We start from the raw sequence: 18,958 nt of genomic DNA on the forward strand, positions 1-18,958 counted from the left end.
TGCTCTTGCCTTCAGACCAAGCTCTGTGCACTGCTGGCTTGTGACCTGGTGCTGGGCCCTGTTCCCTGGATCACATACTGGACAGTCAGAGAGACATTAAACCCTTTTTTGACCTTACTGTGCTGTCTTAGCATGACAAACTGGGGAATTGTTCTGCGTACAACTCACTGAGTTGACAGCTTTCAAATTGCTGGTAACTTGACCCCAAGGCCCCACCCCTTGCCCCACCTCTTCCACCAAGGCCCTATCCCTGCTCTGCCTCTTCCCCCCCAAAGGCCATGCCCCTGTCACTTGCTCCTCCTGTCCCCTTATCACTCACTGCATCATCTCCATGTCCTTCCCCCCAGCTGCAAGGGAGCCATTTCAGATTTTGGTAAGGGTGACAACTTTAACCATGATTCAAGGGGCTACTTAGACACTCAAAACTCTAATTTTTGGGGCAGATTATTTAGCAAATAGCTGACAGGAGCACTGTAATCTAATTCCTATATAAAAGAAAGAAAAATAAATAAATATTAGACCGACTCATCTTATACTTATGTTACAACTACACTACCTGCCGATCGGCTGGTAGTGATTGATCAGTGGGATGTAGACGCAATAAATCGATCCCCGATCGCTCTGCTGTCGATTCCTGTGCTCCACCATGGCAAGAGGTGGAAGCAGAGTCGACAGGGGAGTGGCGGCAGTCGACCCCGTATCATTAGGACTTGAGGTAAATCGACCTAAGATATGTCAACTTCAGCTACGCTATTCTCCGTCTCACTGTGAACAGGAGCAGCAATGGGACTGTGATAGCAAACCTCGAACTGCTACCCAGATGCTTGGGGACTGTGAGGGGAAGGGGAATGTGGCTGGGCAGGGAGGTGTCCACAAGATGTTCTCTTCACCCAAATGTGACTCATTCACCCCTGACCTCTGTGTTTCCCCGAGTGCTCAAGTTCCTGGAATGACCCAGCTGGGGTGTCCTGAACCAGGCAGTGCCAGTTTGGGGTCAGGGAGGAGATTTGTCTCTCCCTTGGAAAGTGCTCCCCAGAATTGCAGAGGCAAGATGACCCTGTTCTACTGGGTTTCGTCCCATCTCTCTGCCCACATACGTGAACATAGAACCACCCCCCATTAAGCACATTCTCTCCTATTTGTCCACATCCTTTTTGTGGTGGGGGGGCCCAAAACTGGGTACAATAATCCAGATTTGGCCTCACCGGTGCTGAATAGCAGGGGAATAGCACTTCCCTCGATCTGCTGGCAATGCTCCTACTAATGAAGCCCAATATTCCGTTAAAGCGTTCTTGGCAACAAGGACACACTGTTGAATCATATCCAGGTTCTCATTCACTAGTTGGGGATTGGTCCTGCTTTGAGCAGGGAGTTGGACTAGATGACCTCCTGAGGTCCCTTCCAATCCTGATATTCTATGATTCTATTATTGTAATCCGCAGGTCCTTTTCTGCTGAACTGCTGCTTAACCAGTCAGTCCCCAGCCTGTAGCAGTGCATGGGATTCTTTCATCCTAAGTGCAGGACTCTGCACTTGTCCTTGTTGAACCTCATCAGATTTTTTTGGGCCCACTCCTTCAATTTGTCTATGTCTCTCTGGACCATATCCCTACCGTCCAGCATATCTAGTTCATCCACCAGCTTAGTGTCATCTGAGAACTTGCTGAGAGTGCAATCCATCCCATCATCCAGGTCATTAATGAAGATGTTGAACAAAATCAGCTGTAGGACTGACCCTTGGGGCACTCCGTTTGATACCGGCTGCCAACAAGACATCAAGCCATTGATCACTACCCATTGAGCCTGATGATCTAGCCAGCTTTCTATCCATCTTAAAGTCCATTCGTCTGATCCGTACTTCTTTAACATGCTGGCAAGGTCTGTTGATCCAGTATGTGTGTGAGGCTGAGGTCTGACAAACCGAAAGTGCAGGTGACATTTTCTGAACAAGTAAAGTGAGAGGGACTTTTTCAGGGGGTCACATATTGCGCATGTGTTGGATGGTAGGGGAAACATTCTCATTTTCCTTCACTCTGTACCTCAGCTTGCTTTTCTCTTGTGGTACAGGTCAGAATGTAGTCTTTTTCATGGATCTATATCTTATATAAAAATTTTATGGATCTACATCTTATATAAACATACAAAATTTGATCTCAGAGAGCTCTAGTTCTATAGATATATTGTTGTGACACTCTGTACCCCAAAGCAACACCCTTGCACACCCATATTCACCATTGCTATATAGTTGCAACAAATCTTATATGTCATCTTATATGTTATACAAAATATGTCATGTCAGTTGTCAGTGGAAAAGTTGTGGTTTCCTGAATATGACTACCTTATTTGTATGCCATTCGTGTGTCATTTTTGTATAACACTCCTGGAGCAAACTAAGCGGGGAGACATGACACTCTGTGCACCAAACCAACACCTTGGCATCACAATATTTACCATTATGAAATGTTTATGATATAATTTATACAAAGTATGTCATGTAACATATCACTGGGAAAATTATGGTTTGCTGAATAGCATTACCCTATTTCTGTGCATGTATCATTTTTGCACCTAAAGTTATGAAAGAATGCAAGGCGATATGACCCACTTGGATCGAACTGGGGATGTGGTCCCAGGCTGAAGGGATGTCTAGCCTTTGCATGGAAGATTAGTTGATATTATCAGGGTGAGACACAGCTTGATTCAAACCCTCTCTGGTTTATAGAACTTAGGTTGTGATTTTGTTTACTTCTCAGATAACCAATTTTTTTCTCTATGTTATTACTTCCAATCACTTAATAAATCTGCTTTATATATTGTTTTTACCTAAAACAGTGAGTTATTTGAAATTAAAAGGGAATTAAAACCATAGAATCATAGGACTGGAAGAGACCTTGAGGGTGTGTGTCCAATCTGCTCCTAAAAATATCCAATGATAGAGATTCCACAACCTCCCATGGCAATTAATTACAGTGCCTAGCCACCCTGGCAGTTTGGAAGTTTTTCCTAAGGTCCAATCTAAACCTCCCTTTAAGCCCATTGCTTCTTGTCCTCTCCTCAGAGGTTAAGGAGAATAATTTTTCTCCCTCCTTCTCGTAACAGCATTTTAGGTACTTGAAAACTGTTATCATGTCCCCACTCAGTCTTCTCTTCTCCAGACTAAACAAACCCAGTTCTTTCAATCTTCCCTCATAGGTCATGTTTTCTAAACCTTTAATCATTTTTGTTGCTCTTCTCTGGAATTTCTCCAATTTGTTCACATCGTTCCTGAAATGTGGTGCCCAGAACTGGATACAATATTTCATTTGAGACCTAAACAGTGAGGAAAAGAGTGGAACAATTACTTCTCGTGTCTTGCTTACAACACTGCTGCTAATACATCCCAGAATGATGTTTGTTTTTTTTGCAACAGTGTTACACTGTTGACTCATATTTAGCTTATAGTCCACTATGACCCCTAGATCCTTTCTGCAGTACTCCTTCCTAGGCAGTCATTTCCCATTTTGTATGTGTGCAACTAATTGCTCCTTCCTAAGTGGAGCACTTTGCATTTGTCTTTATTGAATTTCATCTTATTTACTTCAGACGATTTATCTAGTTTGTCCCGATTGTTTTGAATTTTCATCCTATCCTCCAAAGCACTTGCAACCCCTCTCAGCTTGGTATCATCCACAAACATTTTAAGTGTATTCTCTATGGCATAAGCTAAATCGTTGATGAAGATACGGAACAGAACCAGACCCAGAACTCATCCCTGCGAAACCCCACTAGTTATGCCCTTTCAGCATGACTGTGAACCATGGATAAATACTCTCTGGGAACAGTTATCCAACCAGTTATGCACCCATCTTATAGTAGATCAATCTAGGTTTTATTTTCCTAGTTTGATAATGAGAAGGTCATGCAAGATGGTATAAAAAGCCTGACTAAAGACTAGATATACCACATCTACCACTTCCCCCATCCAAAAGACTTGTTACCCTGTCCAAGAAAGCTATCAGGTTGGTTGGACATGATTTGTTCTTGACAAATCCATGCCAACTATATTATTATCTTCTAGATGTTTGCAAATGGTTTCCTTAATTACTTGCTTCATTGTCTTTCCATGTACAGAAGTTAAGCTGACTGGTCTGTAATTCCCTGGATTGCCCTTATTTCCCTTTTTATAGATAGGCACTATATGTGCACTTTCCTAGTCTTCTGGAATCTCTCCCATATTCCGTGACATTTCAAAGATAATAATTAATGGTTCGGATATCTCCTCAGTCAGCTCCTTGAGTCTTACCATTCCATCAGGCCCTGATGACTTGTATTTTCCCTATTTTAGCCTCTGATCCTACCTCATTTTCACTGGCATTAACTATGTTAGGTGAACAATTGCCACCAACCTTCTTGGTGAAAAGCGAAACAAAGAAGTCATTAAGCACTTCTGTCATTTCCACATTTTCTGTTATTGCTTTTCCCTCTTCATTGAGTAATGGGCCTACCTTGTCCTTGGTCTTCCACTTGCTTCTATTGTATTTGTAGAATGTTTTCTTGTTACCCTTTATGTCTCTAGCTAGTTTAATCTCGCTTTGTGCCTTGACCTTTCTAATTTTGCCCCTGCATACTTATGTTATTTGTTTATATTCATCCTTTGTAATTTGATCTAATTTCCACTTTTTGTAGGACTCTTTTATGACTTTTAGGTATTAAAGATGATACAAGATAAGCCAGGGTGGTCTTCCCATACTTCCTATCTTTCCTACTCAGTGGAATAGTTTGCTCTTGTGCCATGGATATCAAGAAGGCAGACTTTAACAAACTGAGAGAATTCGAAGGTAAGATCCCATGGGAAGCAAGTCTAAGAGGAAAAACAATTGAAGATGATTTTAGTTTGCTGTTTTCCCTCTTACCATTCCTTAGAATCATGAACTCTCTCATTTAATGATCACTATCACCCAAGCTGCTTCCATTTTCCTTCCTATTTCTCAAAATCAAATCTAGAACAGCCTCTCCCCTAGCAGCTTTCTCCACCTTCTGGAATGAAAAAAAAATGTCTCCAATACATTCCAAGAACTTGTCAAATAATCTGTACCCTGTTGTGTTATTTTCCCAGCAGATGTCTGGGTAGTTGAACTGCCCCATCACCATCAAATTCTGTGCTTTTTTGTTTGTTGTTTAAAAAAAGTCTCATCCACCTCCTCTTCTTGGTTAGGTGGTCTGTAGTAGACACCCTTGTTTTTTACCTCTTTTATCCTTACCAGGGACTCTCTCCTATTTCCATCTCAACCTCAGACCAAATGTATACATTTTTATATATAAGGCAACACCACCTCCCTTTTTTCCCAGCCTCTTCTTCCTGCACTATGTATGCCCTTCTATACCAATATTCCAGTCATGTGTCTTATCCCACCAAGTCTCTGTGATGCCAACTATGTTATAGTTGTGTTCATTTACTAGCATTATGAATTCTTCCTGCTTATTCCCCATACTTGCATTAGTATACAGACTTTGAAGATACTGATTTGATTTTCACCACCCAGTTCTGTCTTGCCCTCTTTGATCCCTGGAATTACAGCCCATGCTCCCCCTCCCCTATTTCTGACCCTTCTCCCAGGCCTCCATGTTTTGGACTTACCTCTGTGCTTTGGTCACCTGCCCTCTTCTAAATAGGTTAGCCTGTCTGTATCCAAATATGCTATTCCCCTTCCTGGATAGGTGGACCACATCTCTGCTTAGCAGTCCTTCCTCCTGGAACAGCATCCCACGGTCACGAAAGCCAAAGCCCTCAGGAAGAGGGGCTGGTGCATTGTACTCTCCACATTGAGAGCAGGGCATACTGGGTTAGAAATTTACACTGGTCAAGCTTCTGACCAGGAAAAGATGACACAGCTCTGGGTCCTAGGCTGTGGATTTGGGTAGGTGGGTGGGTGGGTGGGGGGGGAACTGGCTGGAGCCCCACTATTGCTGGTTCATGAGTGACTTGTGAAAGTATTCATGTAACTGTCTGTGTATGGCTGTGTAAGTTGAAAACCTGGAGAGGATTGCAGCTTGTCATAGCCACACCATGTGATAGGGGGCTGAGATTGGTATGCCTGAGGGCTCAGAGGTACTGCACTTCCAGGTTGTACAGAGAGGAAGTCCATCAAACCAACACAACACAGAGGTTTTCCTATATCTAAGTCTATTTCCTTGTCATATACTCAGTTACTGACAGAAAGACCGTGGTTCATAGAATCATAGAATATCAGGGTGGAAGGGGCCTCAGGAGGTCATCTTGTCCAACCCCCTGCTCAAAGCAGGACCAATCCCAACTAAATGATCACAGCCAGGGCTTTGTCAAGCCTGACCTTAAAAACCTCTAAGGAAGGAGACTCCACCACCTCCCTAGGTAACACATTCCAGTGCTTCACCACCCTCCTAGTGAAAATGTTTTCCCAAATATCCAACCTAAACCTCCCGCACTGCAACTTGAGACCATTACTCCTTCTTCTGTCATCTAGTACCACTGAGAACAGTCTAGATCCATCCTCTTTAGAACCCCCTTTCAGGTAGTTGAAAGCAGCTATCAAATCCCCCCCTCTTTCTTCTCTTCTGCTGACTAAATAATCCCAGGTCCCTCAGCCTATATTCATAAGTCATGTGCTCCAGCCCCCTAATCATTTTTGTGCCCTCCACTGCACTTTTTCCATTTTTCTACATCCTTCTTGTGTGCGGGGCCCAAAAATGGACACAGTACTCCAGATGAGGCCTCACCAATGCCAAAGAGAGGGGAATGATCATGTCCGACAATCTGCTGGCAATGCTCCTACTTATACAGCCCAAAATGCCGTTAAGCTTCTTGGCAACAAGGGCGCACTGTTGACTCATATCCAGCTTCTCCTCCACTGTAACCCGAGGTCCTCTTCTGTAGAACTGCTGCCTAGTCATTCAGTCCCTAGTCTGTAGCAGTGCATGGGATTCTTCCCTCCTAAGTGCAGGACTCTGCACTTGTCCTCATTGAACCTCATCAGATTTCTTTTGGCCCAATCCTCTAATTTATCTAGGTCCCTCTGAATCCTATCCCTATCGTCAGCTTATCTACCACTCCTCCCAGTTTAGTGTCATCTGCAAACTTGCTGAGAGTGCAGTCCACGCCATCCATATCATTAATGAAGATATTGTACAAAAACGGCCCCAGGACCAACCCTTGGGGTACTCCACTTGATATCAGCTGCCAACTAGACATGGAGCCATTGGTCACTACCCGTTTAGACCCATGATCTAGCCAGCTTTTTATCCACATTATAGTCCATTCATCTAGCCCGTACTTCTTTAACTTGCTGGCAAGAATACTGTGGGAGACCGTATCAAAAGTTTTGCTAAAGTCAAGGAATAACACGTCCACTTCTTTCCCCTCATTACCAGCAAGGAACTCAGGACTCAAGAAAACCCTAGTTTTCTTGCTAATCAACTATAATTTTTAAATATGCACAAATGCACAGAGCAGCCAATTCCTCCCTGACTCAGCACAGAGCCCAAGTGTTCTCATCTCCCTTGGGATGATCCCTTAATTACTGTTTACTGCTAAAGCTGGATAAACAGCACAGAGGTGCAGAGAGGCTTGTGTCCAGCCTGTAAACATCCAGATGCCTCTTCTCCCCTAGATGCTGAGTGAACCCCACTGGGATTGCACAGAGCTGTAATATAACCAGTGCACATCCTGGTGTCAGTTCTCAGTGTGCAATGTTGCTGCAGATGCTGGAGTGAGAGAGATGTGGGACACGACTATCTGAGGGGGATTCCCAGGGAAGACACGTCTGTCTCAGAATTCACAGCTACCCATCTCTTGCTGAGGAGCTCACCTCCTTGACAAACCCAGTGAAACATGGGCATGATGAGAGAGAGTGTAAGTCTGTGGTCCTTTCCACTCTGCACAGCCATTAAACATACCTGGGCCCTTGCCACAGGACATGAGCTTGCTCCAGTATCAGGGGCCAGAATGTCCCTCTTTGCTGTGTCCCCATGGCTGATAGCCTCCAGCCCAAATCTGGCTGCATTTCAGTGGCACAGGGGATCCTTCACGATGAAAGGTGTTAATGGATGTGTGATACAAGGCCAAATTCTGAGGCTATTGCCTGCAGTTTGCTCAGGCGCCACTGAATCAAAACTCCCCTTGGAGTAAGAACTGAGTAAAGACCTCAGGAGCCAACAGTGTGTTAATGCACAGCCACTATCCTCCTTTTAAATTTCAGGGCTTTGGTAGTTAATGGGTGCATGGGTGGGGGGGCTCTCACCTGACTTTTTATCTGCTGGAAAGCATGGAGGTGCTCCGGATCTTCACTGGAACAATTATAAGAATTTTTTTAACATAGTCAAGACATCTTCTCTTCTAACTTAATTCAAGAAGTTGGCTGTATTGTTCTGCTTAAATATTTTTCAAAAACAAAACAAAAAAAAAACAATTCAGCCAGATGTAGACACCCAGCATGGGACATTTCTGTCCAAATGATTAAAATTGGCAAACTTATAAGGAATAGAAATGAGGTCTCCTAACTGAAGATGTCAGACAACCTTAACTAAAGTTGGTGCAATCAGCACGACCCCCAATGGCCAATCCATTTGTGAATCCCATCCAGCTAAGCTCGTCTTTCCAATAATGATGGTGGCAAGAAGTTCCACAGGATAACTATGGATTATGTAAACAATTTCCTTTTCTCAATGTTATATGTTCAGACTTTCAATGTAATTCCAGGTTCCCTTGTTTGTGTAGTATGATATACAGTAAATATGAATGCCTGATCTACTTTCTTCATTGATAGATTCTTAGGGTTTCAGGTCAGAAGAGACTATAAGAACATCCAGTCTGACCTCCTGTATAACACAGGCCATTACGTTTCATCCAGTTGCCCCTGTATTGAGCTCCACGGCTTGTGTTTGACTAAGACCTGGTCTACACTAGGATTTTACATTATGAACTCATAGAGCCATAGGGTTTGAAGGGACCACAAGGGTCATCTAATCTGACCCCTGCCAAGATGCAGAATTTGTTCTATCTTAGTCATGCCAGACAGATAGTTATCCACCTCCTTTGGAAAACCTCCAGTGAAGGAGATCGAATGTCCTTCCCAGGCATCTGTTCTATTTCCTACTGTTCTTACGTTAGGAAGTTCTTCCTGCGATTTCACCTAAATCTGCTATACTGTAATTTGAACCCATTGCCTCTTTTCCTTTCCTTTGCAACAAGAGCGAACAACTTTCCTGAACCTTTTTATGTAAGCTATTTAAGTATTTAAACATTGCTATTGTGTCCTCTCTCAATCCACTCTTTTAGAAACTAAACATATCCGGTTTCTTCAGCTTGCTCATATGGCTTGTACTCCCTCCCTTTCATCATCTTTGTCACTTGCCTCTGGATCCTGAATAGTTACTCTACATCCTTTGTATACAGCAGTGACCAAAACTGGCCACAGTACTCCCGATGAGGACAAACGAGCAGAGTGGTAAAATCACCTCTTGTGACTTGCATGCTATGCCTCTGATAATGCAACTTAACATTGCATTTTCATTTTTCAAAAAAGAAAAAACAATCCACACCCATGAGAGATGCAGCTATATCAAACTAAGCCCAGTGTGGACAGCATGAGATCAATAGAAGAATTCTTCCATCTACCTAGCTACCACCTCTCAGGCAGGTGGATCACCTATGCTGATGGGAGAACTCCTGCCATCGGGGAAATTAGTGTCTACAATGAAGTGCTACAGCAGCACCACTGTAGTGCTTTCAGTGTGGAGAAGCCCTAAAGTAGATTTTCCAGAAAAGCATTCAGGCTGTAGACGATGGGGAGTTGGAGAATCCACCACTTCCATTTGCAGTGTGTTCCAACAATTAATCATCTTCAGTGCTAAGCCTTTGGCCCTTATTTCCAACTGGACTTTTCCTGGCTTCAGCTTCCAGCCATTGGGTCTTGCTCTTTCTTTCTCTGCTAGATTTCAGAGCCCCTTAGTACACAGGGCTTTCTCCCTTCTCCAAATCATTGATGAAAATATTGAATAACATCAGGCCTAAAACTGATCCTTGCAGATCACCACAAGAAACCCCTCCATTCACTGACAATGACCCACTGCTAACTGCCTTCTGAGATCTGAAAGTTATTCAGTTTTTAGTCTCATTGAACATGTACTCCACTGCTATTGCATTGTGTTCATGTTTTATCTGCATGTTTTCCCCTACTAAATCCAATTCTATTGTATCTGCATCATTCCATTGATCAACCAAACATGTACTCTCATTAAATGATGAAATCGGGTTTATTTTTCTTTTCAATCAAGTTGATGGAAAACCTGTTTTCCAGAAATCATGGTGTTGTCTGGCATTAATTATATTTCTTGGGGGTTTTTTCCCACTTATCCCATATCAGGATTGTGGAAGCAGAGAAAGAAATGATAGGAAGGGGGATGCAATGCATGACAGTTTTTTCTTTACTTCCACAGGATTTATTCCATTTTTTTCTCACCTTGTCAAATATTTGTAATAAACTTTCCCTTTATTTTGTTATAGTTTACATTTAACCCAGAACTGTTCTCTATTTGCCACTATTTATTTATTTTTTGGGGGAGCTCTGCTGTTGCCTGATTGCATGCATCCGGTTCTGAATGAGGTGTGTGGTTGATCTGAGGGTTTGTAATTCATGTTCATAATTCTAATGTACTACTGTTGATGATGTTTAAAATCCTCCTTGACTGCTAATGCACTGGAAAGTATTTCATCACGTCAGGTGACAGGAGCACTTGATACTGCTTTGGAACAAAAATATTTCTTGAACACATCTACTTTTTCTGCAACGTTAACAAGTTTCCTTTCTCTTTTGTCCAAAGTTCTCTGCTTTCTTGAAGTGGAATCTTGGTTTTGTAGCTAGTTAATAATCTCTTCTTAGGGAAGTCCCAATTTTCATTCCCATTTTGTTTGGTCTAAATGTTTCCTTTATCTTTATTTTTATCTTTATCTTTGTTTTGGCCACTACTGCAAATGAGCAGGTGTTTTCACAGAGCTGCTAACAGTGAGGTCCAGGTATTTTCCCTGGGATGTGTTCTAATTGGGAAATGTCCTCCTAGCACCTGTCTTGGCAAAGGTTTGGGTATTTTCCACTCTCACATTTTGAACAACCAGGTGCATGGGGAAGTTTCTAGCCTGGCTTTCATTGCATTACGGAACAATGATGGATAACCAGAATCCACACTTGTATTTCCTGCTGGTGCCTTTTCAGGTTTTCCTCAACACATCATGTAGGAATTACTGATGGATGGAGCACCATAAAAATGGAATTGGCATTAGTAGGAATAAAATTTTTCTTAATTCATTAATCTCAAAAATAAAAATGGCATTTTTCCGTGTGTAAAGCAATCTGTTTCACCCATGAGACCATCCTCCAGTTGTGCATGTAGTGTCCCATATTAACATTATCTCTCTATCCAGGCATTTGTACTGCGACCTTCATCCTAGACCCAGGGCACCTACAGGAAGGCAGGGGAATATATGGTACATGTAGGAGACACTGATCTGCCGCAGAGTTGGACACCTTCTCCCCCTACTCCATGCCAGATTCCAGCACAACCAACTTCACCAACCCCTCCACCTTCATCTTGCTGGGCATTCCTGGCCTGGAGACAGCCCATGTCTGGATCTCCATCCCCTTCTGCACCATGTATGTCATAGCCATCTTGGGGAACTTCATCCTCCTGTTTGTCGTGAAGAGGGAGCCGAGCCTCCATGGCCCCATGTACTATTTCCTCTGCATGCTGGCTGTCACTGACCTCGTCCTGTGCACATGCACAATTCCCAAAATGCTGAGCATCTTCTGGTTCAATTCCAGGGAGATAGATTTCAATGCCTGCCTCACACAGATATACTTCATTCCCTGCTTCTTTGGAATGCAGTCTGGGATCTTCATGGCCATGGCTTTTGATCGCTACGTGGCCATCTGCGATCCACTGAGACATTCCACCACCCTGACAAACCCTGTGGTGGCCAAGATCGGCTTGGCTGTGGCTTTGCGTGGTGGCGTGCTCACACTGCCCAGTCCCTTGATAGCAAGGCAGTGGCCATATTGCAGAACCAACATCATCCCCCACACATGCTGTGATCACATGGCCGTTGTGAATCTGGCCTGTGCTGACATCCGCATCAGTAGTTACTACGGCCTCATTGTGGGAAACTTGGTCATCACTGTAGATGTGTTTTTTATCGCCGTGTCCTATACCAAGATCCTCAGGGCCATCTTCAGACTCCCCACAAAGGACACCCGGCTCAAGACTTTTGGGACCTGTGGCTCCCACCTCTGTGCTATTTTAGCCTTTTACATCCCAGCACTCTTCTCTATGTTCACTTATCGGTTTGGCCACCATGTGGCCCTGCATTTCCACGTTCTCTTTGCTAACGTGTGCCTCCTGGTGCCCCCCATGCTAAACCCCATCATTTTCGGTGTGAGGACCAAACAGATCCGGGACAGGCTGCTCCGGCTCTTAACTCAGAAAGGGACCTAATGTTTTCTCCGAGTGCTCTTGTTCTCAGACCGAGTTCTGCGCAGAGCTGGCTTGTGACCTGGTGCTTGGCCCTGTTCCCTGGATCACATACTGGACAGTCAGGGAGATATTAAACGCTTTCTTGACCTTACTGTGCTGTTTTAGTGTAACAATTGGGGAATTATTCTGTGTACAACTCACTGTGTTGACAGCTTTCAAATTGCTGGTAACTTGACCCCAAGGGCCCACCTCTTGCCCCACCTCTTCCACCAAGGCCCTGCCCTTGCTCTGCCTCTTCTCCCCCAAAGGCCGTGTCCCTGTCACTTGCTCCTCCTGTCCCCCTATCACTCATTGGATCATCTCCATGTCCCTCCCCCCGCTGCAAGGGCACCATTTCAGATTTTGGGAGGGGTAATAACTTTATCCATGATTCAAGGGGCTACTTAGACACTCAAAACTCTACATTTTTGGGGAGATAACTTGGCAAATAGCTGACAGGAGCACTGTATCTAATTCCTATATAAAAGAAAGAAAAATAAATAAATATTAGACCCACCCAGCTCTGGTACTAACATACTCTGACATCTTGTGGCAAGTCACTTAAGGGTCACTGCTTAGGTTTAAAATTTGAATGCATAGACTTACTTTGTTACTAACTCTGTGGAGAAAGAGAGCCTGTCAGCCACCCCTGGGTTCTATTTCAGCTCAGGGAGGGGAGAGGTTCTGGTGCATTACAGCGGGCATCAGAATAACCATACTGGGTAAGACCAATGGTCCATCTAGACCAGTATCATGTTTTCTGACAGTGGCCAATACCATATGCTTCAGAGGGAATGAACAGAAGAAACAATCATCAAGTGATTCACACCTGTCACCCATTCCCTGGTTGAGGAAAACGGATGCTATGAACATGCAGAACGTGGCATTGGATCCCTGTCCATCCTGGCTAATAAAAATGGATGGAGCTATTGCCCATGAACTTATCTAGTTCTTATTGGAATCTGCGAGGAAATTATTTCTTTTGTTTGTTTTAAATCTGCTCCCTATTAAATCCATTGGTTGATCTCTAGTTTTTGTGTTCTGAGGAGTAAATAAGTCTTCCTATTCAATTTCTCCACACCTGTCATGATTTTATAGAACCTCTATCATATCGCTCCTTAGTCATCCCTTTCCAAGCTGAAAAGTCCCAATCTTTTTAAGTTCTCCTCATACGGAAGGCATTCTATACCCAGTATCAGGTGATATGGTCACACGTCCCTGCAAAACTCCAGTCTCCATTCTTTATGGGCTGGCCCACAGGTACCCAGGAAAGTTAAGCTTTATTATCTGGCTTCAGAGTAGCAGCTGTGTTGGTCTGGATCTGCAAAAAGAACAAGAGTACTTGTGGCACCTTAGAGACTAACACATTTATTTGAGCATAAGCTTTCATGGGCTACAGCACACTTCATCAGATGCAGAGAATGGACTCCTGTTCTCTTTGCTTTATTATCTGTTAATGGGCAATTAAGCCCCATTTGGCTTCCTCATTGAAGACCCTGAAGTGTAAGCAGAGGGAGTGACCCAAAACCTTGAACATAAAATACAGAAACAGAAGACAATATTCCTAACTTCCTCTGCAAATATGATACATGCATGCAAGTAGAATAATCATATCCAGCAAATGACAACCTTTCTAAGGACACATTGCATGAAGTATTTTGCATAAAGAATATTCCAGTTATGTCATATTCATTCTCATAAGCATAGTCTCCTAAAGCATATGGAGTGCGACATCACACACAGAACTTCACAAGAACACCTGTGGGTAATGTTTGCAAGACTTGGGGATTGTATGGTCAAAACCTAAAGAAGGTCTTGGGCACTAAATAAGCCCAGTTCCCTCAGCCTCTCCTCGTAAGTCATGTATCCCAGCCCTCTAATCATTTTCATTGCTCTCTGGTGGACTCTTTCCAATTTGTCCACATCCTTTCTGTAGTGGGGTGACCAAAACTGGATGCAATACTCCAGATGTGGCCACAACAGTGTTGAATAGAGGGGAATAATCACTTCCCTCAATCATCTGGAAATCCTCCTACTATGGAGCCCAATATGCTGTTAGCCTCCTTGGCAACAAGGGCACACCGCTGATTCATAATGAGACAACAGAGTGTTTAATGAGACTAAGAGTGTTGTTCCGTTTTGAAGAAATATTTAGTATTAGGTGTGGAAGAGGAGAAATAAAGAGCAATTTGGCTTAATAAACTTGGGGGGAGAAGGGATTTTGGGCATTGATTTAAGAGAGCTAAGAGTATTAATTGATTTTATTAACAGGATTTCATGGAAAATGCCTCCTGCCACATCCTGCGGACAAGTGGAGATTTTGGCAAGCTACCAGATAGCATCTGAAGAATTGGAGTGGTTCCAATGGGCTCCAGAAATTCTGGCAATTGCATTGAAACACTGGGAATTGTGGGCCAAGAATAAAATAGAATGTGGTAAAACTGAAACAGAAAACCTAGTTATAGGCCCTGGTCTCCCCCCACCCACAGAAGCAGTACGGATATCCAAGAGAGGCAGAAGCCAGCCTGAAAGGAAGAATTGATGGGTTTAAGCCAAGGGAACAGTCAAGCCCCAATAATGCTGCTCTCTGGCCGGTCCTGAAAAGTCATGTCAAGACCTAGAGGCTGGTAATTGATTTTTGCCCCCTTAATCGGGTGACACCCCCAATGGCGCCCATAGTGGCAAAGTATAAGGAGGTGATGGCCTCCATTGTGGGCAGGGGCTCAGTGGTTTTCAGTTCTGGATTTAAGCAATTTTTTTTTATATCCATTTACATAGGGACAGCTATTACAAAGTTGCTTTTACTTTTCAAGAGAAACAGCTATGTTTTGCCAGAATTCCCATGAGGTAGATGCACACCCTATTGTTTGCCATGGCCATGTCGTTAATATGTGGGATGGGAAACCTGAAAGAGCCTGTGAGACTTCTTATGTGGATGACATCCTGATTTGCACACAGACCAAGGAAGATAATTTGGAAGTACTGGATAGGGTATTACAAGATATTCAGGAAACTGGGTTCAAAGTAAGCCCAAAGAAAGCTCAGTTGTGCTCCCAACAAGTTAATTATCTTGGAGTGACTTTGGGAGAGGAAGGAAGTTCTCCTGATCAGCAGAGGGTTTCTTCAGGTATGTTAACAACAAGAAGAAAGTCAAGCAAAGATTGGGCCCCTTACTGAATGGGGGAGGCAACCTAGTGACAGAGGATGTGGAAAAAGCTAATGTACTCAATGCTTTTTTGCCTCTGTCTTCACGAACAAGATCAGCTCCCAGACAACTGCATAGTATGGGGAGAAGGTGACCAGCCCTCTGTGGAGAAAGAAGTGGTTCGTGACTATTTAGAAAAGCTGGACGAGCACAAGTCCATGGGGCCGGATGCGCTGCATCTGAGGGTACTAAAGGAATTGGAGGATGAGATTGCAGAGCCATTAGCCATTATTTTTGAAAACTCATGGTGACTGGGGGAGGTCCCGGATAACAGGAAGAAGGCTAATGTAGTGCCCATCTTAAAAAAGGGAAGAAGGAGGATCTGGGGAACTACAGGCCAGTCAGCCGCACCTCAGTCCCTGGAAAAATCATGGAGCAGGTCCTCAAGGAATCAATTCTGAAGCACTTAGAGGAGAGGAAAGTGATCAGGAACAGTCAGCATGGATTCACCAAGGGGAAGTCATGCCTGACTAACCTAATTGCCTTCTATGTGGAGATAATTGACTCTGTGAATGAGGGGAAAGCAGTGGATGTGTTATTCCTTGACTTTAGCAAAGTTTTGATACAGTCTCCCACAGTATTCTTGCCAGCAAGTTAAAGAAGAATGGCTGGATGACTGGACTATAAGGTGGATAGAAACCTGGCTAGATCATCGGGCTCAATGGGTAGTGATCAACGGCTCCATTTCCAGTTGCAGCTGGTATTAAGCGGAGTGCCCCAAGGGTCGGTCCTGGGGCCTGCTTTGTTCAGTATCTTCATTAACGATCTGGAGGATGGCGTGGACTGCACTCTCAGCAAGTTTGCAGATGACACTAAACTGGGAGTAGTAGTAGATACGCTGGAGGGTAGGGATAGGATACAGAGGGACCTAATCAAATTAGAGGATTGGGCCAAAATAAACCTGATGAGGTTCAACAAGGACAAGTGCAGAGTCCTGCACTTAGGGCGGAAGAATCCCATGAACTGCTACAGACTAGGGACCGAATGGCTAGGAAGCAGTTCTGCTGAAAAGGACCTAGGGGTCACAGTGGATGAGAAGCTGGATATGAGTCAACAGTGTGCCATCATTGCCAAGAAGGCTAACGACATTTTGGGCTGTATAAGTAGGGGCATTGCCAGCAGATCGAGGAACGTGATCATTCCCCTTTATTCGACATTGGTGAGGCCTCATCTGGAGTACTGTGTCCAGTTTTGGGCCCCACACTTCAAGAAGGATGTGGAAAAATTGGAAAGAGTTCAGCAGAGGGCAACAAAAATGATTAGGGGGCTGGAGCACATGAGTTATGAGGAGAGGTTGAGGGAACTGAGATTGTTCAGTCTGCAGAAGAGAAGAATGCGGGGGGATTTGATAGCTGCTTTCAACTACCTGAAATGGGGTTCCAATGAGGATGGATCTAGACTGTTCTCAGTGGTACCAGATGACAGAACAAGGAGTAATGGTCTCAAGTTGCAGTTGGGGAGGTTTAGATTGGATATTAGGAAAAACTTTTTCACTAGGAGGATGGTGAAGCACTGGAATGGGTTTCCTAGGGAGGTGGTGGAATCTCCTTCCTTAGAGGTTTTTAAGGTCAGGCTTGACAAAGCCCTGGCTGGGATGATTTAGTTGTGGATTGGTCCTGCTTTGAGCAGGGGGTTGGACTAGATGATCTCCTAAGGTCCCTTCCAACCCTAATATTCTTTGATTCTAAGTGCACTCACTTGTGGAATGATATCCCTAAGTAGAACATCTGGGGGAAAGACAATTCTTTTTATACTGAATATTTCCTCTCGTTCCCAAATGCTGAAAGAGAAAATTTGAAAGAAGCAAAATTGTAAATAGTGACACCAGGAACAGAATGTAAAATTCCTTTGCCTTACACTTGGAAAGCACCAGGTTTTCAGGAGGTTTACAATAGGGATAAAGGATGTTTGGAAGAAAGGATGTTTAAGGCGTGTCTTGGTTAAATAGTTATTAACATGTAGCCCAATATGGCAGGGAAATGGTTCCTTCAGGGACCCCATGGAGTAAAAGGCACGGAGGTATGGATTTTGGAGCCATCTGTAAGTAATTTAAATGGAGCATATGTGGTTCAAACCAATGTGAAGAAGCAAATTGTGATTAATCCAACCCACACCCAGAAGATGGTAATTGTGGACCTCACCTTAGCAAACATTTCAGCAATAGAACCCCAATGTGGAAACTTTGTTCAACCCTTGTATAAGGGCTGGACGAATTGGATAAATCTTCACGATATTCCCAGACTGCATAAGTATTGAAAGAAAAGGGATATTTTAGGAACAATTGGTGCTGGAGTAGGAGTTCTTAATAACATAAATGTGGCGGCGGTTGCAAATAAAATAAATGCAGTGGGTCAACACCTAAAGGATTTAGCAGTGCCCTGGATGTATTTTTTGATCAGCTAAAGTGCATACAGGATGGGGTGGCAGAGATTTTAGAGAAATAGGAGCAATCCCAAGAAAAGGATCATCTCTGCCTCTTGCAGGCTGTTGGTGCCCTCCCAAGTAATGTTTTCTTGGCCCTAGCATGCATGCAAATGTAGATGTGGATTAGTGATATGGTAAAGAACATGATTTGAGAGGGTATGACTGGGACACTTCCATTGGAAATCAGGAGCATTATTTGGAAAAATTCCCCCCAGACAGAAATTTTACAATCCTGGTGGAAAATGGTAAATTTTACCTATGATAAAGGATTTGGAGAAATCCGTTTATTAGTTTTATTAATGCTGGAAATAGAAATAAGGTGGGTTTTCCCATTTGTAGCCTTGGGCCTTAATATTAACTAAACAGTGATGGAACCCCTGGATTACAGAGTATGAGTAATAAAAGAGGCCCAGGGGTGAAAGACAGTAGAATTGGGAGCCTATTTAGAAGAATTTTGGATTGGATATGAATGCAATACAAATACTTTGTAGTCACAAGATGTGTGTTTAGAAGTAATAGAGAGAAAACGTCTATATTTATTGAAATTAATTTGATTGTTGTAATGTTATTTGAATACTCCCATTTAAGGAATTATTTGCAAGTTGTTAGGCAGAAGGCACACAGAGTCCTGGTTACCATCCACCATGCTTTTAATTAGATTAAAAGTGATTAAGAGACTTATCAGAGATTCAGAACAAAATTGGTGGGAAACATTGTTGAGATGGCTCCCTATGGCATTGGAGATTTAATTTCACCAGACATTAAATTATAGTGATTCTAATGTTTCAGGTGGTGGTGGTTGTTGTGCTCC

The 18,958-nt window shown here is 43.4% G+C and overlaps 1 protein-coding gene across 1 annotated transcript; it reads left to right on the forward strand.

The window, feature by feature from the left end:
• Positions 1-11,552: 11,552 nt before the first annotated feature.
• Positions 11,553-12,500, forward strand: LOC122173239 (olfactory receptor 52E4-like). Its single transcript, XM_042847344.2, has one exon. The coding sequence runs from the start codon at positions 11,553-11,555 to the stop codon at positions 12,498-12,500; it is 948 nt and encodes a 315-aa protein (XP_042703278.2).
• The last annotated feature ends 6,458 nt before the right edge of the window (positions 12,501-18,958 follow it).

Source organism: Chrysemys picta, chromosome 1, assembly GCF_011386835.1.
Source record: "Chrysemys picta bellii isolate R12L10 chromosome 1, ASM1138683v2, whole genome shotgun sequence".
Lineage (NCBI taxonomy): Eukaryota > Metazoa > Chordata > Testudines > Emydidae > Chrysemys > Chrysemys picta.

What these genes read in the sequence shown, in the direction of transcription:
- LOC122173239 (XM_042847344.2), top strand. Translation starts at nt 11,553, where the DNA reads ATGCCAGATTCCAGCACAACCAACTTCACCAACCCCTCCACCTTCATC.